At 44.1% G+C, this 27,485-nt stretch overlaps 1 protein-coding gene across 8 annotated transcripts in view; it reads left to right on the top strand.

The window, feature by feature from the left end:
- The window catches only part of USP24 (ubiquitin specific peptidase 24), a 173,156-nt gene extending 151,453 nt beyond the window's left edge, over nucleotides 1–21,703 (top strand). For all 8 annotated transcript variants that reach the window (XM_060400190.1, XM_042248568.1, XM_015092007.3 and 5 more), the window contains 11 exons: nucleotides 66–158; nucleotides 1,896–1,998; nucleotides 3,149–3,270; nucleotides 4,100–4,213; nucleotides 6,130–6,195; nucleotides 8,192–8,258; nucleotides 9,685–9,763; nucleotides 17,154–17,229; nucleotides 17,643–17,729; nucleotides 18,049–18,159; nucleotides 19,063–21,703. In XM_060400190.1, the coding sequence (XP_060256173.1) occupies nucleotides 66–158; nucleotides 1,896–1,998; nucleotides 3,149–3,270; nucleotides 4,100–4,213; nucleotides 6,130–6,195; nucleotides 8,192–8,258; nucleotides 9,685–9,763; nucleotides 17,154–17,229; nucleotides 17,643–17,729; nucleotides 18,049–18,159; nucleotides 19,063–19,125 (981 nt within the window). In that variant the 3' untranslated portion in view covers nucleotides 19,126–21,703. The remainder of the gene's footprint in view (nucleotides 1–65; nucleotides 159–1,895; nucleotides 1,999–3,148; nucleotides 3,271–4,099; nucleotides 4,214–6,129; nucleotides 6,196–8,191; nucleotides 8,259–9,684; nucleotides 9,764–17,153; nucleotides 17,230–17,642; nucleotides 17,730–18,048; nucleotides 18,160–19,062) is intronic.
- Nucleotides 21,704–27,485: the final 5,782 nt, after the last annotated feature.

Here is a 27,485-nt window from a genome sequence, read left to right as displayed (position 1 = left end):
CATTTTTGGAATAGCTTTCTATCTGGGTAAGAACGTCATTTGTCATTCTCTCTTTCTTATGACAGCAAGGGATTAAGGCCGGGGATCTCCTTCTGAAGCATTCTGCCCTGCGACACATGATCAGCTTCCTCCTTGGGGCCAGCCGGCAGAGCACCCAGGTACTGCCTGCTTTTGTTTCATGCAGCCCAGTGGCCTGGCTACGGTTTTGGCCAGAGCCACAGTGTCTCTCTTTGTAAGTTTCATCAGAGTCCAGGTGCAACAAATGCTGTATAGCTTTTAAAATTCTTTGAAGTTCAGTTATTTTTACAGCCTCCTCATAGAATTTACTTTAAATGCCATAACCAGTGGGAATGACTAACTCAGACATCAGTCAAAACGTGAAGTGTCAAGTGTCCTAGGAGGAAAGCCTTCAGAAAGAGTGACACGGGTCCTCCTCCACTCACTCTCTGGGACCGTGCACAAGGCTTGGTCCCGGTGGAGGTGCTTACATGGGATGCTGTCACAGGCCATTATTCACATGTGAAGTTGAACCATTAAGTGCTGAGCAACATTGCTGCAGATGTAATACTCATATTCAGAAAATGAAGGGAAATGGTTTTGGAATAGTAGAGTCAAATATACCCTCAAATGACTCTGCTGTTTGAAGTTCCTATGTTGGTGTGTTTTTTCTAATCATTATATTTCTTCTGTTTGATAGACTTAAAATACACAAAATGTCAACATGCTGTAATGATAAATACTATGTATGGAGCAGTTATTATGTGCCAGACACAACTGGTTACTTTTCATGCTCTACCTCTGAAGTTCACAGTTCAGTAAAATAGGTAGTTTCATCCCCCTTCTTGGGCAAGAATTACAGCTGAGAGAAATTGTAACTCGTTGAGGATCGCAGGACTTAAGCTCTAGTTTCCACTACATGTGATTCACTGCCTAGGAAAGCTTTCCTCTTTTTATTAAGGGAGACAGACTTGTCATTTAGGCCTCCTCTCAGCTTCCTGTCATACCACCTAGCCACTCTGACTCCTTAATGTGGAAAACGGGACTTCCCTGGTGGTCCAGTGGCTAAGACTCCACACTTCCACTGGAGGGGGTGGGGTACGAGTTCAGCCCCTTGTTAGGGAGCTAAGATCCTGCGTGCCACACAGTGCAGCCTAAATAAATAAATGCGCTGGCAGTAGCTTGCTCTGTGTGCTGATATTATGTTGAGTATCAGTTTTTACTTCAAGCTTTGCCTTATCAGGGGCTCCATTGACACTGACGATTATTTTAAATTCATTGTAATTTAAATAATACTCAGTTTAATTAATGATGTTATATTGTATGATTAATATTGTTTTGCATTTATGGAACACATAAGTTTGAAAACATTCTCACTTTTAATGTTTCATTTGGTCCTCCCAACCATGAGGTGGGTGCGGAACAGGTAGTGGGTAGGTTGTCCCTGTCCTGATACAAGGAAGTCAGGCAGAGAACTCGCCCACATCCTCACAGATCAGTGAGTGGCAGAGGGGGCCAGGCCTGCAGACCTCCAGCCTCACAGGCTTTCCCCACTGTACTGGGTGCAGGAAAATTACCTAGCACATGGTGAGAGCTCAGTGCCTAAATAGGATTGCATGATAGTATTTGTTTTAGGATAGAAATTCGTATATATCTGTGTTAAGCTGGAGGAGCCTGGTGGGCTGCTGTCTATGGGGTCACGCAGAGTCGGACACGACTGAAGTGACTTAGCAGCAAGCTGGCTTAAAACCTGTGAGTTTTTTGTACTTTGATCTCTCGTACTGTCAAACATTGGGAAAGAACGTGGCTCAGAATATCATGAAGCCACACACTTTTCCTTCCTTGTCACTTGTTTCTCACCAGAGCACTAACACCCACTTTATTTTCTCTGACAACAGATACGTCGGTGGAGTTCTGCACAAGCACGAGAATTTGGGAACCTCCACAATACAGTGGCATTGCTCGTCCTGCATTCAGATGTCTCCTCCCAGAGGAATGTTGGTAAGCTTTAAAGCCTGTCTTTAATATGTCAAGGAAATGGAGAGATGGTGGATTTGTCAGTAACACATAGACAGTGATAATGTTGGCAATTAAATGTATGTTAGTGGCTTCTCATTTGACTATTTGATATTTGAGGGATGCTTTAAATTTTTTGTTTCAGTTCATGTTAATCTTCACCTTATTTTTACTAGTTTGTCACAACAGAAAGTCTTTATTTATTTGGGGTGGGATATGGAAGCATTTCAGAACACACTGGGATTAAAGGCTGCATTTCTATACTGTTATCAGGCCTTCTCGTGACGGCACCAACAGCAGTAGCAACGATAGTACAGTAAAGCTGCTGTAAAGCACTCAGTGTTCCCGTGTGCTGTGCCTCTCCTGGGGCTCCCCTCAGCAGACCTGTGAGGTTGGTTTCCCTTCTGAGTGTGCAGGAGCTAAGATGGGGAGAGCGAGAGTGACCCCCACATCTCACAGCAGGTCAGAGGCGTAGCAGCCAGTGTGGAACACAGGCCTCTGACCCCAGAGCCTATGGAAGGGTTTTCACGTCATCTGACCAGGAAACTAGATTAAAAATCACAGTGCATCCCTCTGAGCTGGAGACGCCGTTGGCTCTCTGAGGCGATGTGGGGGAGCTCTTGTATAGTCGTGAGCTAGACTGTGCTTCCTAAATCCTGATTCACCAATCTAAAAGATGAAGCTACCACCGTTATGAGTTCAGACAGGTCTGCGAAAGAAAATTGAGAGTGAGAGTCCTAGCTTTTCCAGCATGTAGGGTACCCCTTCCATGTGAGAGATTCTGCTCAGCATTGGCAGTTGTTTAAGCAGCAGAAGTGCCTTGTCTTCCGTCTCTTCAGAGGCACTTTGAGCCTTTTTTTTTTTCTCATTTTAAACTTCTTCAAAAGGATTATCTTGGCTGCGAATCACTGGGAGTCTAGGGATTTAACAGTTAGTCCAGGGCATACATTGAAAGAGAGAGGAAAAAAAAAAAAAAAGAAAGAGAGAGGAAGCCTTTTCTCAAGTCTCATGACTGTGAGAGACAGCTGTACATGTTCAGCAGTTGGGTGTGTGAATCTTGAGGCAGTCGCCTTACCTTATAGACATCGGTTTCACATGGTAACATGAGGTGGCTTTTTCCTTTGATTTCCTAAAGCTCCCGGTGTATTTAAACAACGGCCGCCTATTAGCATTGCCCCCTCGAGCCCCCTGCTGCCCCTCCACGAGGAAGTCGAAGCCCTGTTGTTCTTGTCTGAAGGGAAACCTTACCTGTTAGAGGTATGTCCTTGTTCTACTAAAGCCATTTTCCTTTTATTTGTTTTTTTCTTTTTGAGGGAAAAATGCCTTTTGTTATTAGTTGCATTTTGTTATGTTACTCTCTTAAAGGGGAGTATAGTTAAGAAGCAGTATTTCAAATTAATTTTACTTCCTGTATGTATGTCAGAAAGAAATAGGCACCTGAAAAGAATATAATTAGTCCTCCCTGCGACTAAGAATTGGGCCTCCAGGTCCCAGGAGGAGGTGTATATGGCACACACACACCACCACCACCCCCGGCCGAGCCACAGTCACTCCATTTATTATCGGAGGGTTTATTCCCAATCTTGTGTGTGTCCTTTGTCCTGAAATACTACAGCTCTGAAGCATACGGGTTTTTCAACCTCAGGGGTATAGAAGTGAGCTCTTCACAACCTCCTGTTGAGGTCCCTCTCCCTTCCACCCAGAGCTACTACACCTTAAGAATGTAATCTTCCAGTCCTCGTTCTGTACCTTGATGTTTATATATATGACTTGGTGAACATAATCATACTGGTTTTTATTTACATCAGAGTGCTGTGCTATATCTTTCTTTTTTTTTTTAAGCTTAACATCATGTATTTTTTGGACCTATCAGTGGGTATTTTAATGGGGGAGATCCCCTTTAAAATCTGATAAAAGTGAGAAAAAGGTACACATTTGCACAAATTGTGTTAACTCTCAGACAGACTCAAACTATTTTGAGGCAGTGTTGGTGGTCCTTAATCTGAGCAGATTTCAGTGAAAGTCAGAAACAGCGTTTTAACAGTGAACTGTGACAAAAGAAACACTCCTCTTCTGCCCTCACTAGGTAATGTTTGCTCTGCGAGAGCTGACGGGCTCACTGCTGGCGCTCATCGAGATGGTGGTGTACTGCTGTTTCTGTAACGAGCATTTCTCCTTCACCATGCTGCATTTCATTAAGGTAGAACCCTGTAAACACCTGTGGCAGCCTGCGAGCCTTCGGTTGAGACCTAGGAAAGCATTGCTTTGGCTCCCAGGCACTTTGCTTCTTTTAATAACTTAAATTGTTTTCCTAATCATAAAAATAGTATAGCTCATTTTTTAAATGAAGAATAAAAAAGAATTCAAAATCTCACCATTTATGATGATTACCATGAATATTCTCTCATGTTTCCTTTTTTATTTTCTATGCGTATATTTTAACATAATTGGGATTTTATTGTCTGTATGATGTTTGTGCCCTCTCTTTTCAATTGACATTATAAGTACTTTCCATATCATTAAAAGCTACCTGAGTGTATTTCATGCATCTCTCATGTATCACAATTTACTCAGCCATTCCCTTCTCAGTGAGGCATATTTGCATTGGGTGCAGTTTTTAACTATTAAGAATAATACTTTATAGTTAGTGATAATGCTGTGGTGACCATTATTGTATAAAATGGTTTTAAAGTTTCAGGTTATTTCCCCAGGCCACATCTAAAAATTCAAAAGTAGATTGATTTTTCTCACCTTCTGAAGTAGTAATATATATAGTTCATTATGAAGCTCTGATCAGTGTGTAGTAATTACTTGTGTTGCGCTTTGTGGATGCCAAGCTCAGATCCGAGCATATTTCGTATTTAACTCACTGAATTCTCTAGTACATAAGTCCTGTGAGGTACAGATACTGGTATTGGAGGTACTGAAGACACCAGGGTCACACAGCTAGTAAGTGGCAGAGTGGGAGTTCGAATAGCAGCAGTATGGCTCCAGGGCTCTGCTCTTAACTACTGCCTTACTAGGGATTATTAGAAAAACCTAAACCTATGCGTACCATTTTTATTCATTTTTAATCTTTAATTTTTAATTACATGGAGAATACATGACTTCATTCTCTTTGTGAAAAAATATGCAAAGTCCATTGCGACATCACCAGCCAGCCATGTCTCCTCTCCACCCTACCCCGTGGGCCAGTATTGTCACATCGGTTACGCGTCTTTCCAGTCCTCTGTGTGTGAAATTACGAGAGATATTTTAGTTTGTCCCACACCTTGCCTGCCCCAGGATTTGTAACAGTGATACAGGTAGTGTTAACAAGTAGCTGTGATCAGTAGATCATGTCTCCAAGCTCTGCTTAAAGTATGTTTTGCCCTCAGCCTTTTCTGTACAGGTCTGCTGTATCAGGGTTGATTGAGACCTCTCTTTACTGTTTACTAATTATATAACCAAGGGCAGTTTCCTCTTCTGGAAAACAGGAGGAAGTTTGACCGGGCCTCACAGATTGTGTAGATTCAGTGAGGCATGATACATGCAGTACTTAGTGTCAGACCCGGCAGCTTGCACATGCCTTGTCGTCATGCCGCGTCCTTTCCCACTGCATATCATGTATACGGTTATTAAAATGCACATGGGTGTGAGTTTTCTCAACCTTGCTTTCTTTGTTTAGTGTGTCTTGGCAGATTTTTCTACTTCCTAAGCTGAACTTTTCTTATATTTCACTCACAGCATGTTGATCTCAGAACACTGTAATTAGCATTCTCACAGCTACTCGAGAATAGTCAACAAAACAGAATAAGTATAAATGAAATATAAGTACAAATTGAGGCCTGTTTAGTCACTAAAACTCTCTCCCTTCCTTTCTGCTGCTTTCCCTCTCCCCTTCCTAATTTCATAGTGAAACATCACGGAGGGTTATAGCAGGGAGGGTTGTGGTGTTGTTTCAGTCCCCAGACTTAGCATTTGGGGAACTGAGACCCAGAGAAGGGAATGACTTGCCCAAGGTCAGCCAGGTGATGGTAGAACTTAGGCTGGAGTCCCAGCACTGTTGATTGCCACTCGGACCTGCTTTTCACTGAAGACTAACTGGAATCTTTGTGCTTTTAAAAAATATTTCAGAACCAACTAGAAACAGCTCCACCCCATGAGTTAAAGAATACATTCCAGCTACTTCATGAGATACTGGTAAGTCACGCGTGTTTTGATTCGCTGGCGTTTAGGTAGTTACTAGGCAGCGTGCGCTTGCAGATAACACTGTGTGTCCTTGTGTTGCTTTTGCATCCATTGGGTCTGCACTCACCAAGCCCTCTTCACATCACCCATTCTTCTTTCCTTAACTGATTCAGAGGTGAGTGGTAATAAATTTCCTTCTGTTTAGTGAGGGAGCTAGACAAGGACGCAAGCAATTCTAGTGCAGAAAGTGAAGGCCTTACTTACCATGCACAGAAAATGGTGCTCAGCTCAAGTGTGATCTTGTGTGAACCTCGCAAGAACCAAGAGAGGTGAATGGCTGGCTCTGCAGCCTGTCCATGTGCTACTGAAAATATCTCTATGAGCCACAAAACTGAAATGTAATCCACTATAGGGTGCATCCCAGTTTGGGAAATACAAAAGGCAGGGGGGAAAAAACAACTGTAGTCAGTGAAATAAGGTATTATTAGAAGCTGAACTTACAGAAGTGGAGTGACCTGCCCAAGGACGTCGTCACTAAGTGACAGTCAGGATTTGAGCCAGGTGACTGGCCGTGGAGCCTGTGCTCTCTACCAAACGCCTGGTTTGCTGAGTGACTGGAAGAGATAGGACTAAAAGGAGTGGAAACTGGTGGGGTTTGGGGAAGGAGCCCAGACCAGACCAGGAAGAGTTTCAGGTTCCAGCGCCTGTGGACTTTTTCCCTGGTGGCCAGTGGTGACACACTGGTGGCCAGGTTCCACCTACATGTCTTGTCTATTTGGCCCAAATTGTTCTGTTCTTTAATTTCTGGATTCCGACCTGTCTTCAGAAATCAGGTCATCTGGCCACACTGGTCTGTTTCCTGCGTGCTCCAGCCACCCAGAGCAGTGACAGCATATCCTTGCCATGAAGCTTGTGGTCCCCAGTCCCCACTGCCCTCGGCACTGCTGTTGTCTGCCACGTGGCTCATTCATTTCTTACCATCTCGGATTCTGTAGACACTTAAGTTAGTAACCTCTCCCATCAGTGGTGGACACCATGGAAGGGTTTGAGGCAGGAAAGTGATATAACCTGATTTATGTCTTAGAAAGATTCCCCCAGCAGTTGTCTTAAAGGATGGGCTAAAGAAAGAAGCAGGGTTGGAATTGGAAAACCATATAGCAGTCTGTGGCAGTAATCTGAGTGTGAAATACCAAGGCTTATACTAAGGAGAGACCGGAGCAGAAGGGGCTAGGACCAGAACAACAGGTGTTTAGAAAGAGAATCAGTGGAATTTGGTGACTGGTTGTGAACCAATGAGAGAGACTAGCCCAAGAACCATTTAAAATAAAGAGTGGGCAGTGGGATGGGGGCTGGCTTCCCTTTAGGTCCCTAAGGCTTTGGCACAGGGTAAGCATTTAATAAACACTTTTGAATATGGAGATACATCATGGGTGCCATTTCTAAAATGCCTGGCTCTCTGGTCCTTTGCCTCCTTTTGGTTCTAGCACTTTTGTAAGATCATTGCTTCTCAGGAGTGGGATTGAGTGATGTTCATCTGCTCAACAGCAGACCCACTTAGTTTACTGAACTGTGCACAGCTCAGTGTCAGGCATTAGAAGTCCAGCAAGAGTGTGCCATAGATCCAGCCTGGTGTTGTGTGGTGTAAATCTCCACATCGACTTGTAGAGCCTGTATTATATCAAAACTTTTGACAGGATTTTGCGAACCATAAATCTCTGATCTTTGGGATCATGAAATACATGTCCTTATAACCCACAGAGAACCCTAGAGTCAGTTCTTAAGAGCATGTATTAGGAAATGTGTGGATCTTCAAATACTGCTTAACACTTTTTTTTATCTTTAGTTTGAAATTTAATATATTGTTGAAAATAGGGCAATAACATATTTGGTTTTGGTTTTACTATGTTAGTAACTATAGTCCCTTGAACAAGTTTTTTTTAAAGGCACCAGTGGCTGTAACACAAGTTTCTTCTTTCATTTACCAGCCTTTGTTTCCTGCTTCTCACAGGTCATCGAGGATCCCATACAAGTGGAACGAGTCAAGTTTGTGTTTGAGACAGAAAATGGATTACTAGGCAAGTATGGCTGCCCTGTGAAGAAGCGCCTGCAGTAAAGAGCCCATCATTCCAGCCAGCCTTTCCTCCCCAGGGTCTGCCTGGCACACTCTGCCTGGCAAGGATCGCTGAGGAATCCAGGAGTTGTCTGGTCAGGGCTGTTAGACTCCCTCAGTCTAGTCAGGAGATTTAAAGCCAGAGGATCTTACTACCCTGAACACCCCTGCTTTTCGTAAGACAACAGCTTGAGGTCCTTTTACTGGGTCAGGTAAGATACACAGGGTGCTGTGACTTTCTTCAGCAAGCTAAAGGTTTGCCACTTTAACAAGAAACCTTTCTTCCATTCTGTAGCCATTGAAGTGGGAAAAGACTAAAACCTTACACTCAGGATATTGTCAAACTCATGAAATGCAGTTTCTTTTTTTCTTTTAACCTGTGGTATGAATGCACCCAAATTTTTATTATCTGCTCATAGAAGTTTTTTGACAGCCTTTTCTTTTTCAGAAGGCTAAAGTGGCTTTAATGAGCTATTTCTTAGAAAAAGTTTAGTTAAAAATAGTCTTATCCAACTCCCACCATCCACCTGTATTCCCAGTTAACTTGAGTCATTTTAGATATTGCTGTGTATTTAAAGGAAGTTTTAGCATCTCCTTTTATTGCAGAAAAGAAATTTATGCTTAAAATGTTCTGTAGTTACAACGTTCTAGGCCACCGCTTTGAAATGGTGCTCTCTGCTCTGAGCAGCACCCAGGCTCTCTGAAACTTACAGACCATACACGCCTCAAGGGCAGGGAGCAGGCACTGCAGTCATCCCTTGGTAACCAGAGGGCACTGGTTCCAGGACCTACTCGGACACCAAAACCCATGGATGCTCTAGTTCCATAGTCTACCCTTCATATCCATGGTTCTGCACCTGAGGATTCAACCAGCCACAGGTTGTGTAGTGTGCTATGCATATTTATTGGAAAAAACTCACGTATAAGTGGACCTGTGCAGTTCAAGCCCATGTTGCTCAAGGGGTGGCCATATTTATCTTTAAATGCCCAAAGCGCTGACCAGTAAATACTTGTTGAAGTGAAAGTACCATAAGTCTCCATTTATCACACTGAAGTATTTTAACTACTCTTTGTCAGTATTGCAGTGAATGAAAAACTTTGCAAGTCTCTAGGTGAAAAATCAGCCAATATAAATTTTAGTTCCTTTCAGTTCTTCTGAAAGTCAAACCTTCACCATCTTGTATTTTTCTTGAGTACTTAAAGTAGTGTTTCTGTCCATTAGAATTTGGAAAACCCTGTTAAGTCAGCACTACTGTGCTTTGGTTAAGCTCTTCATCTGCTTATCAAAAGTTTGCTGTGAATTTTCGGAACAGGATACCTGGGCCTGTTGGCACCTGGGCCTGCTTTCACTTCAGTGCTTTACTGTTGAAACTTCTTCCTTTACCCCTCAGCTCTGATGCACCACAGCAATCATGTGGACAGCAGCCGCTGCTACCAGTGTGTCAAGTTCCTTGTAACTCTGGCTCAAAAGTAAGTATTGGCTCAAAATGCAGTTGCGTAAATGATGTTTTTAGTTACAAGTCAGATACTACTCAAGAAAAAAAATTCCCTGGTTTTGGTACCTAGGGAATCTGAGTCAGTCAGGGCATACTTGCTTGGATGGTACAGACAATTATTCAGACAATCTCAAAGAGACATAAAAGGAGAGTATTAAAAGTAACAGATCTTATGGAATCCAAGGCGGGAAAAAGTGCTAAACTGACGGCTTTGTGCAGGAAGGAGAGAAGTCCAAGGCAGGTTTAGGGACCTCAACAGAAAGAATTCATGAACTATCACTCAGGATATCTTTAGTTAACTGTCAGCTGTGTCAGTTTCAAAACACTCTCTCAAGAGGCCAAATCATATAACAGCTACTTAAACCTATGAACCTAGGCGCTGTGCTAAATATCACCTGTATTCTCATTTAACATTTTCAGCAATTTTATGAGGTTAGGTGCTGTTACTAGTCCCATATCATGGGTGGTTTAAATGACATGCCTGCTGACAGAGCCAGGACTTGAGTACAGGCTGACTGACTTCAAGGCAAAGGTTCTTTTCTTCTTTTATTTAATTGTGCTAAAATATGTGTGTGTTAAGTCACTCAGTCATGTCCAACTCTTTGCAATCCCATGGACTGTAGCCCACCAGGCTCCTCCATCCATGGAATTCTCCAGGCAAGAACACTGGAGTGGATTGCCATTCCCTTTTCCAGGGGATCATCCCAACCCAGGGACTGAACCCGTGTCTCTTAGGTCTCCTGCATTGGCAGGTGGGTTCTTTACCACTAGCACTACCTGGGAGGTCCCTAAAATATACATGACATAAAATTCACCATTTTAGCCACTTTTAGGTGTACAGTTCAGCGGCATTAAGTACATTTATAGCATTGTGCAGCCATCACTATCACCACCATCTATCTCTAGAACTTTTTTCATCTTCCAGAACTGAAATTCTGTAGCCGTTAAATAGTACCTCTCCATTCCTCCTCCCTCCAGCTCCCAGCAACCATCCTTCTACTGTTTGTCTTCATGAATTTGACTGTTGTAGATACCTCACATAAATAGAATCATACAGTATTTTTCCTTTCATGACTGGCTTATTTCCCATAGCATGACATCTCCCAAGGTGTATCCATATTGTAGCGTATATCAGAATTTCCTTTCTGTTTAAGGCTGAATGACATTCCATTGTACAGATATGTATATGTACTGCATTTTACTTATCCATTCATCTGTCAGTAGATCCTTGGAAAGGTTCTCAATGTTAGAAGGAACCTGAGTTGTTTGCAACCTCAGCTCCCCTATTTATTTATTATGTTGGCCCACAAAAGATCAGAGTGACTTCATGCTAATCCAAGGTTACTTTTTTTAATTGAAGTATAGTTGATTTACAATATTGTGTTAGTTTCAAGTGTACAACAAAGTGATTCAGTTAATAATATTTTTTCAGGTTGTTTTCCATTATAGGTTGTTACAAGATACTGAATATAGTTCCCTGTGCTACACAGTAAATCCTTGTTTCTAACCTATTTCGTATATAGTAGTTTGTGTCTGTTAATCCCATACTCCTCTAACTTATCCCTCCTTTCACCCCTTTCCCCTGGTAACCATAAGTTTGTTTCTGTGTCTGTGTGTCTGTTTCTGCTTTGTATATAGATTCTTTTGTATTATTTAAGATTCCACATATAAAGGATACTAAGTATAATATTCTCCAGGTCCATTCATGTTGCTGCAAATGGCAATATTTCATTCTTTTTATGGCCGAGCATGGAGAAGGACATGACAACCACTCCAGTATTCTTGCCTGGGAAATCCCATGGACAGAGGAGCTTGGAAGGACATGACAACCACTCCAGTATTCTTGCCTGGGAAATCCCATGGACAGAGGAGCTTGGCGGGCTACAGTCCATAGGGTCATAAAGAGTCATACACAACTGAAGCAACTTAGCACATGCATGGCTGAGTAATATTCCTTTGTGTATATATAGATAAATCACATCTTCTTAAACCAGTCTTCTGTTAGTGGACACAGAGGTTACTTCCATGTCTTGGCTGTTGCAAATAGTATTGCAGAGTAAACATTGGGGTGCACGTATCTTTACAAATTAGAGTTTTTGTCTTTTCAGGATACATACCCAGGAGTGTAACTAACCCAGGATTATTGAGCAGACAGCACTGCCATCACTGAGTTTTGCACTGAGCTCTCTTTAGCTTAATTTATTTTGCTCCAGATTTTTCGCTATCCTTGGACTTATACCAGAATGAGAAATCTGTTGGGATTAATCTGCTGCATTTGAGCATCCTCAACAGTTTTAAATGAGAGCCCCATTGAAACAGCACATGAACACACATTTTCCAGATGACAGTATTGTAAACACAGATGGAGATCACCCTGCCACAATTGTGGGTTCATTAATTAGGCTTCATACTGACAGCATGTCATCATAATGACATAAAAAGCTAAAAGAGTGGTATTTCCAAGTAGTGTTGGGGCCACATAGCATATCTGATGCCAGCAAACACAAAGTCCATATATTAGTAGTGTCTTCACATGTACTTCCTTATCCTGCACGTATCGCATTTTGTACATATGTTAATGGCAGTCTCCCCATCAGTACTATCTTCAAATAAGGACAGCTTTCTAGGTGGGCAAATACAAATGGAAAGGGAGAGAGAGGCTCCAAAAGCAGGTTTTAAAATTGTTTTTCCCTCATATCATTCTTTCTTATTTAAATTATAAAAATTAAAGATTAGTTTGATTTTATCAAGAGGTCATTTATTGTATACCTTAAAATTACTAGAAGAGAACATAGGTAAAATACTCTCTAACATAAATCTTAGCAATGTTTTCTTAGGCGAGTCTCCCAAGGAAATAGAAATAAAAGCAAAAATAAACAAGTGGCTCCTAGTCAAACTTATACATTTTTGCGCAGCAGAGGAAATTATAAACAAAATGAAAAGGCAACCTACAGAATGGGAGAAAATATTTGCAATTGATGCATCCAACAAGGACTTAATTACCAAAATATATGAACAGCTCATACAACTTAATAACAACAACAACAACAAAAATCAAAAAGTGGGCAGAAGACCTAAATAGACATTTCTCCAAAGAAGACATACCAGATGGCCAAGTGGCACATGACAAGATGTTCAACATTGCCAGTTGTCAGAGAAATGTAAATCAAAGTCAGAACAGAGTGAGGTATCACTTCACAACCATCAGAATGGCCATCATTAAAAGTCTACAAATAATAAATGCTAGAGGGGTTGTAAAGAAAAGGGAACCCCTCCTACACTGTTGGTGGGAGTATAAATTGGTATAGCCACTATGGAAAACAATATGGAGGTTCCTTAAAAACTGAAAATAAAGCTACCATATGATTCAGCAATCCCACTCCTGGACATATATCCAGAAAAAACTGTTGAAAAGATACATACACCCCAGTGTTCATTGCAGCACTATTTTACAATAGCCAAGACATGAAGCCACCTAAATGTCCATCAACGGATGAATGGATGAAGATGTAGTACATATATACAATGGAATATTACTCAGCTCTTAAAAAAACAATGTCATTGGCAGCAACATGGATGGGCCTAGAAGTCATTATGCAAGTGAAATAGTCAGACAAAGAGGAACGTCATATCACTTATATGTGGAATATAAAGTATGGTACAAAAGAACTTATTAAAAAAAAATAAAAAAGATTTAGAGACATAGGAAACAAACTTAGAGTTACCAAAGTGGAAAGGAGGTTGAGGAAGGATAAATTAGGAGTGTGAGATTAGCAGATGCAAACTACTATGTACAAAATAGAAAAGCAGCAAGGGCCTACTGTATAGCACAGAGAACTGTCTTCAGTTTCTTGTAATAATCTGTAATGGGAAACAATCAGAAAAAGTATATGTATATCTGGTTCATTTTGCTGTATACCAGAAACTCAACTTTATAAATCAATTATACTTTTAATTTTTTAAAAATATTTAAGAGGTTATTTATCAAATGTACAATTTCTTGTGGCTATTTTTGTTTGTTATTTTTCATTTTCCAACCTTGATTTTAGTAGAACTGATTGGATGAGTTAGAGATAGATAAGAAACTTTTTACTACATATTTACCTTTTACAGCTTTTTGGAGTTTTAAACATGTGAATGTATCCAAAGCAAAAGAAAATACAAATTCATGTAAAGACAACTGAAAGTAGCGTTTGTGTTTCAGAATTTTAAAGTACTCAGTTCTGTTCAGTTCAGTTGCTCAGTCGCTCAGTGTCCGACTCTTTGTGACCCCATGAATCGCAGCACGCCAGGCCTCCCTGTCCATCACCATCTCCCGGAGTTTACTCAGACTCACGTGCATCGAGTCAGTGATGCCATCCAGCCATCTCATCCTCGGTCGTCCCCTTCTCCTCCTGCCCCCAATCCCTCTCAGCATCAGAGTCTTTTCCAATGAGTCAACTCTTTGCATGAGGTGGCCAAATACTGGAGTTTCAGCTTTAGCATCATTCCTTCCAAAGAAATCCCAGGGTTGATCTCCTTCAGAATGGACTTGCTGCATCTCCTGGCAGTCCAAGGGACTCTCAAGTCTTCTCCAACACCACAGTTCAAAAGCATCAATTCTTCGGCGCTCAGCCTTCTTCACAGTCCAACTCTCACATCCATACATGACCACAGGAAAAACCATAGCCTTGACTAGACGGACCTTAGTCAGCAAAGTAATGTCTCTGCTTTTGAATATACTATCTACGTTGGTCATAACTGTTCTTCCAAGAGTAAGCATCTTTAAATTCATGGCTGCAGTCACCATCTGCAGTGATTTTGGAGCCCCCAAAAATAAAGTCTGACACTGTTTCTACTGTTTCCCATCTATTTCCCATGAAGTGATGGGACCAGATGCCATGATCTTCGTTTTCTGAATGTTGAGCTTGAAGCCAACTTTTTCGCTCTCCTCTTTCACTTTCATCAAGAGGCTTTCTAGCTCCTCTTCCCTTTCTGCCATAACGGTGGTGTCAGCTGCATATCTGAGATTATTGATATTTCTCCTGGCAATCTTGATACCAGCTTGTGTTTCTTCCAGTGCAGCGTTTCTCATGATGTACTCTGCATAGAAGTTAAATAAGCAGGGTGACAATATACAGCCTTAACGTACTCCTTTTCCTATTTGGAACCAGTCTGTTGTTCCATGTCCAGTTCTAACTGTTGCTTCCTGACCTGCATACAGATTTCTCAAGAGGCAGGTCAGGTGGTCTGTATTCCCATCTCTTTCAGAAATTTCCACAGTTACTTGTGATCCACACAGTCAAAGGCTTTGGCTTAATCAATAAAGCAGAAATAGAGTTTTTCTGGAACTCTCTTGCTTTTTCGATGATCCATCGGATGTTGGCAATTTGATCTCTTGTTCCTCTGCCTTTTCTAAAACCAGCTTGAACATCAGGGAATTCACGGTTCACGTATCGCTGAAGCCTGGCTTGGAGAATTTTGAGCATGACTTTACTAGCATGTGAGATGAGTGCAATTGTGTGGTAGTTTGAGCATTCTTTGGCATTGGCTTTCTTTGAGATTGGAATGAAAACTGACCTTTTCCAGTCCTGTAGCCACTGCTGAGTTTTCCAAATTTGCTGGCATATTGAGTGCAGCACTTTCACAGCATCATCTTTCAGGATTTGAAACAAGCTGAAATTCCATCATCTCCACTCGCTTTGTTCGTAGTGATTCTTTCTAAGGCCCACTTGACTTCACATTCTAAGATGTCTGGCTCTAGATTAGTGATCACATCATCATGATTATCTGGGTCGTGCAGATCTTTTTTGTACAGTTCTTCTGTGTATTCTTGCCACCTCTTCTTAATATCTTCTGCTTCTGTTAGGTCCAGACCATTTCTGTCCTTTATCGAGCCCATCTTTGCATGAAATATTCCCTTGGTATCTCTAATTTTCTTGAAGAGATCGCTAGTCTTTCCCATTCCATTGTTTTCCTCTATTTCTTTGCATTGATCACTGAAGAAGGCTTTCTTATCTCTTCTTGCTATTCTTTGGAACTCTGCATTCAGATGCTTGTATCTTTCCTTTTCTCCTTTGCTTTTCACTTCTCTTCTTTTCACAGCTATTTGTAAGGCCTCCCCAGATAGCCATTTTGCTTTTTTGCATTTCTTTTCCATGGGGATGATCTTGATCCTTGTCTCCTGTACAATGTCACGAACCTCCTTCCATAGTTCATCAGTCACTCTAACTATCAGATCTAGGCCCTTAAATTATTTCTCACTTCCACTGTATAATCATAAGGGATTTGATTTAGGTCATACCTGAATGGTGTAGCGGTTTTCCCTACTTTCTTCAATTTGAGTCTGAATTTGGCAAAAAGGAGTTCATGATCTGAGCCATAGTCAGCTCCTGGTCTTGTTTTTGTTGACTATATAGAGCTTCTCCATCTTTGACTGCAAAGAATATAATCAATCTGATTTCGGTGTTGACCATCTGGTGATGTCCATGTGTAGAGTCTTCTCTTGTGTTGTTGGAAGAGGGTGTTTGCTATGACCAGTGCATTTTCTTGGCAAAACTCTATTAGTCTTTGCCCTGCTTCATTCCGCATTCCAAGGCCAAATTTGCCTGTTACTCCAGGTGTTTCTTGACTTCCTACTTTTGCATTCCAGTCCCCTATAATTAAAAGGACATCTTTTTAGGGTGTTAGTTCTAAAAGGTCTTGTAGGTCTTCATAAAACCATTCAACTTCAGCTTTTTCAGCATTACTGGTTGGGGCATAGATTTGGATTACTGTGATATTGAATGGTTTGCCTTGGAAATGAACAGAGATCATTCTGTCGTTTTTGAGATTGCATCCAAGTACTGCATTTCGGACTCTTTCATTGACCATGATGGCTGCTTCATTTCTTCTGAGGGATTCCTGCCCTCAGTAGTAGATATAATGGTCATCTGAGTTAAATTCACCCATTCCAGTCCATTTTAGTTCGCTGATTCCTAGAATGTCAACGTTCACCCTTGCCATCTCTTGTTTGACCACTTCCAATTTGCCTTGATTCATGGACCTGACATTCCAGGTTCCTATGCAGTATTGCTCTTTACAGCATTGGATCTTGCTTTTATCACCAGTCACATCTACATCTGGGTATTGTTTTTGCTTTGGCTCCATCCCTTCGTTCTTTCTGGAGTAATTTCTCCACTGGTCTCCAGTAGTATATTGGGCACCTAGTGACCTGGGGAGTACCTCTTTGGGTATCCTATCATTTTGCCTTTTCATGCTGTTCATGGGCTTCTCCAGGCAAGAATACTGACGTGGCTTGCCATTCCCTTCTCCAGTGGACCACATTCAACAAGAATATTTGCAAAGAAGGCGTTTGGCTAATAAAAATTTCCTGCAATCACCAGGTGTCCTGCTGCTAAAGAATACTTCAAGGAGAATTCCCACCACTGGAGCTGGGCTGTGCAGTGGCTGCAGAAGAAGGTAATGGAGTTTTTCACTTTTCTGGTTATTTCATAGGAATCAATAACAACATATCTTATCAGGAAATAAAATCTCAGACTTGATTTGGAGACTGTCAGAGTATTTTCAGAATTCACACATTTTGGGGAACAGTTAATACCTATCTTTATACATGTAATTTGTATGTTAATACATTTGTCTTAATTTTATGGATAAAAAGGTAAGGATGATTATTTAAGAGGTAGTATTTCAGTGAACTGTTAAAAGCAGAAGTGCAGTCTTATCAAAAAGAATCTCCTGATGTGGTAGAAAGTCTGGGTCAACTTATATACTATTCTATATGCTTTTTATACTGAAATATGTATTGGTAGAAATTGTAGATTCATGTGGGCTTATTTGTCATCTCTAACGGCCTTTTTGACCTTCCCTGTCAGATGTCAGAACATTATTGGACACCGCAGAGTAACGTCTCTAATGAAACATCAACTGGAAAAACCTTTCAGCGAACAATTTCAGCTCAGGTGAGAGTTGTCTTTGGTTTTGTGTGGATTGAAATCCCTTAGTAAGGGTTTTTAGTGTGTTTCTCAGAAACCTCTGTCTCAGAAAAGAGGTATTCATTAAAAGTGAGTAAGTAGTGAAGACACAGTTGCTTTTTCTGTGAAAAAGCAGCAAGTGAGTTGTTGGCCTGGAAGGAAAGCAGTGGGGGTCACTCAGTGCGGCCCCACCTGCCGCAGACGTTGACGTGAAGGCACCGCCTCCAAAGGTCAAGTGAAGGGCGGTCTCCCGGGTGCCGCTGCCACTGCACACCCTGACTTCTCCTTGTGCCTCCACCTCTGGCAGGACACGCTGGCGTACGCCACAGCACTGCTGAATGAGAAGGAGCAGTCAGGGAGCAGCAACGGGTCGGAGAGCAGTCCTGCGAACGGGAGCGGAGAGAGACTCTTACAGCAGGTACATCCGTAGGGCCAGTCCTGGGTGAGAGGGCAGTGCTGCCCTGAGGCTTCCCAGGGACAACCTCAGTCATCAAGAGAGAAAGGAGACCCCAGCTCCGCCCCCTGGGAACCTCTGCTCAGGACTCATCCTCTGTGCTTAGAAAGCAGAGCGGCGTTGCACCGTGACGTTTATCCAGGCTTTGGTCTCAGTCTGCTGGCTGTTCTACTCAGCTTGGAGAGCATCCTGGTAAAGCCCGGTTTGCAGATACAGTCCTTCCAGATTGTACTTCATTCTGCTGGGTTACAAAAAATTACCGCTTTTCCCTTCTGTTCTCACCAGCCTTCCTAGAAACACATATGCTTGAAAAGAAGGGCCTCATGCCATTGGAATCTGTGTGCTTGTCAGTGGTGTCAAATTTTTAAGTATTTTTCAATACTAATCACTATAGTAGAAAAGGAATGAATTATTTATTGAACACTTACTATGTAGAGTAATGCAGCAGGTTTAAGCGTAATGACATGTGTCGTTTCTTCCCTCCAGTCTGTAACTTTCTGAAAGTTTCCATAATCTTTGGGGTCCTGGTAATAACCAGTGAGGTCGCTGTTCCCCTGATTTCACAGAAGGAAACTGACACTCAGCATAGTGATTTGATTTAACTCAAGGCCACATTATGCCTCTAGGCAAGTCACTAGATTGTTCCTGTAACTCAGTAAGAACACAGAAATGGAAGCTCTGTGTAATCAAGAATTGTCAAATATGAGGTCAGACATACACTTGTTATGTTTTATTGCCCTTTGATAAACATTAAGTAGTTAAATGAGGACATGTTAAACTGCAGAACACAAGTCAGTCAATCGGCTTAGGAAAAGTTTTTTCTCTTAACTTTATTAAGTATGTATTTATTCCTTTCATTTCCCAAAGGGTTCTGAATCACCCATGATGATCGGTGAGTTAAGAAGTGACCTGGATGATGTGGATCCCTAGGGGCCATGCCCAGCACGCGATGAACAGTCATGTCATGGTTACTGGATGCTCAGCACCTTCTTGAAATCAGAATCTCATTCTTGAACCCTTTAGCAGAGCCCAGAGGCTGGACTGGGAGAACCTACCATGAGAGGAGGAGCCCATGTTTTTAAGGAACGCACTCTCAGCCCCCGGGGGAAGGCCTGGGAGCTGTTGGGCAGTGGGAATACTCCAGCCTGTGGAGTTCAGCTTACCTGGGGCATGGTCCATGTGTGGACTGACAATTCTGTACAGATTTTAGGAAGTAAAGCTGGTGGCAGACTGTTTTGTTACATGAACATACAGGAGTGAGTGAAGATAAAACTATTGCTTTCTCTATGATGCTACAAAAGAAATTCCTTTGGTTTTTATATTGACAAAAAAAAAGCAAGCTGCCTTTAGATATATGGGGGCAAATTTTTAATCTTGCAGTAACATTGAATAGAAATATCAAGTTTAAAATGATGTAAAAATATGTGATAAAAATTCCTTTTCACTGTAAAATAGTAGTTAAAGAATTCAATTTACACAGACCTTTGTATTTAATATGTCTCCCTATTTGTATAGAATTTCAGGTGGGTCTGGATGAGAGCCCTGGGCATAAACTTGGATCTTAATGAAATGTAACCAGGATCAAAAATTGGGAAATTAAGCTCTTTAAGGTATTTTTCTGATAAAATTGAGATTGAAAGAGCAATAAGAAAATGCTATGTTCTCTAGAAGTATAGAGTGCATTCTTTGACATCAATCACTAATTGTTCCCAAAACAAATTTTACAAAGAGCAAAATAAAAAGCACTTTAAGATATGATTTTATTGAGTTTGACTTCATAAAATCTTTTTAATGCTTGGAGACATATTGAATAAACTGTAGTCTTAAATTATGTGACCTGCAATCATTTGCTTTTGCTGGAAACTTAATTACTAAAACCCTTAGTACTGGTTGTATATGAAGTTAAATATTTGAGTTGAGAGACACTGCTTTGTGAGTTTCTGGACATTTTACCACAGAGAAGGAATAGGAGACTTGATTTCTCCTCAGCATGATTAATTGACACTGAAAAGATAAGGATAAGAAATAACTAGCAAGCCACTGAACAGCCACCCATTTAGTTGTGTTGCCCAGGTCTTGGCACCATTCACTCATTTCAGGTTAGCTGCCAGCCCACTCCTTTTTCTGGAGTGGAGAGGGGATGCCGACATGGTTCATATATTGTGTACCTTTGGGGTTCTGAGTCACTGCACACATGTTCAATCCTGTTTGTCTTTAGTTGCGTGCTCTGCCTTGTTCTGTGCTCCCACGCACAGGAGTAGGGGAGCCTCGGGAAGCACTGAGCAGCCCCGGTCAAGGGTCTGCAGAGTCAGAGAGGCACAGAGGACCCATGCCAGGGCTGATAGCTGCTCCTGCCGCACACCACAGACTCAGTGGCCTCACTGCCGAGGTGCAGTTACAGTGCGGCCAGGCTGCAGTCTGTAATGGCGCGACTGGCCAGTGGTGATGTCTGTCAAAGACACCAGCTGGGTGGAGGGCCAACACCTCAGAGCAGAGCTGCGCCCCAGAGAAAGGGTCAGAGGTCCTCAGCAGATTTTATGTGATTCTGATGTTCTTGCAAATTCAAATGTGATGTTTTAAAGTGGATTTTTGAGTCCATGAATACCCACACCCTGCTGCCCCCCCACCCTCTCTCCGCCCTCCTCCTCACAAAGCAACCCCGCGGGATGTGACCTTGAAATGCCAGCCACAAGGATATGGCGCTGGCAGCTGCACTCAGGAGCCCAGATTCAGGAGTGAAATTGCCACTTCTGTCCCTTATTTCCTATGGAAACAATGCCTTCCACAGCCCCCAGCACCTACTATCCTCACAGTAGCGTTCATCGGGACCAGGACCACCCGTCGCTGACACAAGGCACCCTGGTTGGTTTTGCTCACGTTGTTGCTGCAGTGAACATCACTTTCCCTTTGCCAGTAATCTTGATTTCCCCATGGCTGCAGTCTACCAACCTGCTGATGACTCTTTTTTTAATGTCATACAACAAAGTGACAGTTACGACAGGCTTACCTTGGAAGAGGTTCATTTTTACTGCCAATCTTTTTGGATGAAGATGTTTTTATAAATCTTTCAAAATGGTCTGCAAGTCGAATAGGAATTGCACAACTAAACCCAGTGCTGTGTGTCCTCAAGAAGCTCCCTTCATGAGATCCTTCTTAGGATGGCCAAGTCAGTCCCTTAGAGACGTCCTGGGAAAGAAAGCAAAGGAGCCTTCGGACAGGCACCCCAGCCTGTGACTTACCCTGGAGCCCATACTTGGGCCCAGAGCACATGTCACCAGACTCACCCTAAACACCTTCCCTGCGAACATCAAGGTGTGTGCAGTTACCTTTTGAGCTTGGAACAGGCAGACTGGAATTTTCCTCTGCTACCTCTTGTGTACAAAATCTTGTTTATACAATTTCAAAAAGAAGTAGTTAAACTAAGGAAGAAATTTCATTCTAAATTTGGTTCACTGAGTGGCAGAGTTCTTAGCTTCTAAAGGTATAAAATAAATTTTTCAAAAACAGAGTTGGAGGCTCACTGACATTTTTCTGTGTATACCAGAAAATGGCTATGGTTCGGGGAGGGGTGCCTGGGGCCAGTAATCTGGAAGGAAATAGGGCTGATTCCTTTTCATACTTTGTACCAATGATGTGAATAGGGTCCATTCTTTCATAATGAAGGGCAGTGGGTCTTTTTCTAAGCTTTTTACTATTTCTCCCTCTGGATATCCTGAGGATTCATTTGCAAAGCTGGATAAGGATGTGCAGAGCTCAGACCAGTGGCCTGCAGCTGTCTTCCCCTTAGCTTTCAGGCCTCCCCGTGGTCCCCAGCATAAATCACATCCCTGGTCAAGCCGGATTTCTTGTTGGACCCCACGGGTCTCAGCCTCACCCCTGATGCCCTGCCTCTGCCCACATGGTTCCCCTCTCCTGGGCTCTTTGCTGCTCCAGCTACTCTGCAGTCCACACCCATTCCTCCCCGGCTCCCATTGACCAGCTACCAACCTCTGCAAAACCCAGGTGTTCCTTTTCTCAAAGCTTAGAGCCTTCTGGGTATGAACAGCTAAGGAGCTAAACTCTGGCTCTTGGGTGATGGGGAGAGGGGTCTCTGGCATGTACCATAGACAGGGTGCCAGTGGGCCCACTTATACAGATATCCTCTGGCAGTCCGGCCCTTAGCAACTGGCAGGTTTTGAACACTTTCCATGACACTAAGTTGTCCAAGTTTGAGAGGACTTTCCCTGATCACTTATAATATGAGCTGTTTAGAGCTAGGCCTTGCTCAAGACAGCAACACTCGCCACCCTCAAAATGGGGCTGGGGGATGGGGGGCCACATTGCATGGGATAATTATCCTTTTTGCAAAGTGGAAAGTTCTGAGACTGTTCTTAATTTCAAATCATGAAATATGACCCTGGACATAATTCTCATTACAGATGCCTCAGCCACTCGTTTAAACCTTTGCCATATACACTGACTCTGTGCCAGGCCCTGGGAGAGAATGGAAAGGACACAGGGACCCTGAGCACCTAGCATGTGAGGCACGGGATGCCGAGGAGGGAGAGCCCTGGTTGCTGGGGGGACTTGGAAATTACAGGCAGACTCCAGTTTTATCCCAGGACAGGCTTAAGTACTCAAATACTTATACTCAAAATACACATACTCTTCAAAGGCTTAATTTGCTCAACCATCCCACACACTGTTACCTAGCACCTCATATAAGCAAGGTCTCATCCTAGATGGTCAAATTCAGGCAAAAGTCATGATTAAGTTGTTTTTATTTTAAAAAGTCACCATATAATAAAACTGCTACAAAACCCAGAATAAATATCCTCAAACTACGAAAGGAAAACAGATTCAGAAAAGGTGCTTGCTGTAAAAAGGCAATAGAGGATTGATGACAAACACAGACCAAAAAGATAAATGCGTGTTTCTTTGCTTGGGTAGGGGCGGGGTTGAGGGAGCTCAGAGGGAGAGTTGCGCCTCCCGCCTCCCACCTGCATCCCTCCAAAGGCCTCTCCACTCAGGCCCCAGTGCTCTCTCCTGGCTCACACGGTCTATGTTCCCCTTCGAAACCTAAGCTCTGAAGATAGGTGGCCCAAACTGGTGCAGTAGAAAGTCTTGACTTTAAGGCCAAATCTGGGTTTATATCGTGTTACTACTTCACTTTCTGGCTCGGTGAGCTAGGTGAGCACCCACCTCCCCATCTCTGGTTCCCAGTTTCCTCCTGAATCAGGGATGACTGTGTGCTATGCAAGGTGGATGCATGGACCTGGTAAGAAGCCGGATGGAGCTGGTGGCTCTCTGCTGCAAATGCAGAGTCAGCCTTTGGGTGATATCCCCCTGCAGGCTGATGCCAAGTAGGCTGTAAACCTGAACCAGAGCAAGGTGAGGACAGCTAAGAGAATCAAAGGCATGGCCCCTGATCACCTGGGACAGATCTGGCTGCATCTGTCATGCTGTTGGTGGTGGCTCAAGGTATGGGTAAAAGAGGATTTTTTTTTTTTAATGAAACAAAGATGAACAATTGTAATGATAAAAGATAAAAGTCACAAAGATAAACATCATATACCATTAGACACCTTAACAACAAAGATAACAAAGCAAAAATCAGAAGAAATATAAGGGAAAAGAAAACCATAGTGAGACATACTAACATTTTTTCTGAGAATATCATGTGCAGAAAAAAAAGCATCTTGAATGATGTCATTAATGTAATATATTTTTATCTAATTAATTTATATTAATCATAGGCTTCCCAGGTGGTCTAGAAGTTACAGGAGATGCAGGTTCAATCCCTGGGTTGGGAGGATCTCCTGGAGAAGGAAGTGGCAACCCACTCCAGTATTCTTGTCTGAAAAATCCCACAGCCTGGAGGGCTACAGTCCACGGGGTTGCAAAAGTTGGACATGGCTGAGCACACACCACCATATTAATCATATCCTACCCAATTGCACTTAAAATTTTGTATCTTATACTATGTTAGTAGATGTCCATAGGACATTTAGAAAAACTGGCAAGATAAACATTACTAAATTTCAAAAAGTAGAATTCTTTTTTGTGCATGTGATTCAGATATACACATGTATTATTTTTGAAATGATTTTCCATTATAGGTTATTACAATATATTGACTATAATTGCCTGGAGAGTTAGGAATTTTATCAACAAAGGCTGTCTTCAGGAGCTGAGTCCTAATGGCAGAACTGAGAGTGCCCCGTGGAGATCAAACTGATGGAGGTCTCTCCAGAAAACGAGAAAGGACTTCAGCCAAAGAGACTTGGCAGCTGACTCTGGGCTGGTGCTTTGGACCCAACATCCGCATCTATCCAGTGGGTAGCATAGGCCCTGCCTTTGCCCCAGGGCTGTTCTGAAAACCTGTGAGAAGTTGGGTGGAGAAGCCCTTTGGACATTTTGAAACACAGGCCTTTTCTGAGAAGTATCACCCTTATCAGGGCCACCCAGTACCCTCAGAGGCAGGGAAAACATCCTCCACTAATCAGGAGGCCTCCTCACGGGGCCTCCCCAAAGTGGGTAGGAAGTGAGGGGCCATCTCTACCTTTCACGTCCCCCTGACTGATATTTGGCCTCTTCTAGCCTTCAAGTGCCTCACTGCCTCCCCACGGGAGGATGACCACCTCCTTCATGGAGGCCTGAGCACTGACTGACTGCTCCATAAAAGGTCATTCTGCCCACAATGTTGGCATCTGCGGAGTGGCTGGCAGGAAGCTGAGCACAGCTTGGCCTGTGCTGACGGTGGCATGTGGACCCCGTCCCGCAGTTAGAGAGGGCCTGCCTGGCGCCTGCAGCCTTGCTCCATCAGGCTCCATTCAGCTCAGGCCTGGGGCGGGGTGATGCAGGCTGAGACCTGGGGTTTTCCCAGGCAGGAGCCGGCGCACCCTAAGTGCCAGCACCAGAGCTCCAGGAGGAAGTAGCCTCTGCCTGGGCTCCAGGCTGAAGAGGGCTGAAGAGGGGGGAAGAAGGAACCAGTTCAAAGCTCAGCCAAGGCCTGGCACCACAGCATCCAGGACATGACCCCTTCCCCGTGTAAGTGTCCTGGGCAGGGCAGTCACTGGGCCTCCGAAGAGGCCTGCTCTCCCCAACGGCTGGCTCTGGCAGCAGATGGTGACAGCTACAGGAGCCTCCTGCACCAACGTCCCAGCCCCACATCAGACGCGTGTTGTCCACCACGTAGGTCCCCGTGGTGTGGGAGGCCTCCGGGTGAGTCCCGCAGCCAGTCAGTGTCCAGCGCTGTCCCAGGCCACGGTGACCTGCCAGGGCCCCAGGACAAAAGAAAGGGCACATGAGGCACTCTGCAAGCTAGGCCAGCAGGGCACAAGCGAATATCTGCAGGCCAACACGAGCTCCTCTTCTTCCCCTGACACCATGCCTCCTGCAGCTGTCACCATCCCCATCAGGGGCAAAGCGAAAACACCTTGGCAGCCCCCCTCCACTGCCCCTGCCACAGCCAGTCCATCAGAGCTGTGGGCTCCTCTCTCAGGGCCCAGTATCCTGCACACTCCCTCCCTGGCTAAGCCCCACCACCAGGGCCAGGACGGTCACAGGAGCTGACCACTGGTGCCAGGGACCACTGCCCAGTGGGAGCTGCAGCCTGGGGCAGAGGAGGACCGGCTCAGACACTCGGATGCTCAGGGACTTTCTGTCTCTCCTCTTCCGTCCTCATTAGTCTCCATCTTTTTAGGGTCTGATTCTGAAGCTGGGAAATCCAGAAACAAGTCAAGGAAGGAAAGAGGCACTAAGCTGAGTGACAGGACTCTGGCGTTCTCAACCTTGCTGCTGGCATGCTGTGTAACCTTAGGAAAGCCATTCACCTTCTCTGAGCCTCTCAGGAAAACATCATCTCCTCTCACCCCAAGATGGGGAGCAATGGGGAAGGGGTTCCAAGGCCTGAGATGCTAGACCAGGAGATGGGACACCCTGCCATAACCCAGCCACCAGGACAGAAGTTTAGGGGTGAGCTTGATGTCTCCCTGGAAGACTTAGGCATCCCTCCAGAGCTTGGGTACAAGACCCAAGGGTACACACCCTGGCTACAAGACCTCATAGAGTGGTCCTGGTCTAGAGCAAGCCTCAGTGTCCCTCTATGTGAAGTAGAAAGGGAGGCTGTAGGGATGGAATGAGGAGAGCCGCATGGAGCCCAGCACAGTGCCTGGCACTGGGCAAGGGCTCGCCTCGTTTAGGGTCGTGGTCACTAGAATCCCTGGGCGCTAGCTGAGGGGCCTTGCGGAAGGCACTCAGGGCACACTCCCCTCCACTGTAAAGTGGGACTTCAGGGCTGCTTAACAGGTAGTGGATTCTATGGCCTTCAAAGTGGCACGTGCCCTGGAGTTTACCTGCTGGGTGATCCGAAGAACTCACAGACTTCCCATCAGGCCAGGACCCTGATGAGCTGGCCAGTGGCCCCCTGGGCCTGTCCCAGCCGCTCCGCCTCTCTGGGCTCATCTTTCTACTGCAAAGCCATCCTGCAGCCTTCATCAGCCACTCCTACAGCCGGCTCCTAACTTGTCACTCGCCCTTGTCATCTTCTTCCTCAGCCTTCAGTGGCTCCCCAGTACAAACTCCATGGAAAATCAGCTCGAGCTAGTTATTTCAGGCCTACTACCTGCCCCCTCCCTCAGCCCTCCCCAGGGCAGCCCACGTTTCCACCAAGCAGGACAGCTCAGTCCCTCCACCGGTTTGAGGGGCTCCATCCCCAGATCCCCCACAAGGTCCCCATCTATGCCCTCCTGCTTACCTACACAGGGCATGTTTTGGACACAAGGTAACCCATCCACAGTTACCTATATGAAGAATGGATTTTAAAGCAATGGGTGATACCCATGACAGCCAGCACACTGTCCTCGCGCCAAGCTAAATGCTTAGCACCCGTCACCTTCATTCTATTGATGAGGCGCTGGAGGCACAGAGAAGTTAAGTAATTTGCATGGGTCACACAGCGGATGACTTGGCAGAGCCAGGATTAAGCCAAGGCCAGGTCCACTTTCCGAGCCTCTCCCTGAACGGCCCCTCATGCACTGCGCTGCCCGTGGTTAAGTGCCTGTGAAGCTCCAGGCTTGGTGCTCTAGGTGTTATGCATTTTCCCAGCAACGCGGTGAAGCAGGAGCTACCACGGCCCCTCTTAGGGAGGAGGAAGCTGAGACTGAGACAGATGAGGTGCCTGCTCAGGGCTCCAGGGATGGAAGGGGTAGCACTGGCCTTCCCACCAGACAGTTGCACTCCAGCGTGGGACCAGCCAGATGTAAGCTGGTGCACAGGGAGCCAAGGATGCCGCCTCACCCCAGGGTGAG

Source organism: Ovis aries, chromosome 1 (genome assembly GCF_016772045.2).
Source record: "Ovis aries strain OAR_USU_Benz2616 breed Rambouillet chromosome 1, ARS-UI_Ramb_v3.0, whole genome shotgun sequence".
In the NCBI taxonomy this organism is placed as follows: domain Eukaryota; kingdom Metazoa; phylum Chordata; class Mammalia; order Artiodactyla; family Bovidae; genus Ovis; species Ovis aries.
Note: the sequence above shows the minus strand (reverse complement) of the source record. Positions and strands in the feature narration are given on the sequence as shown.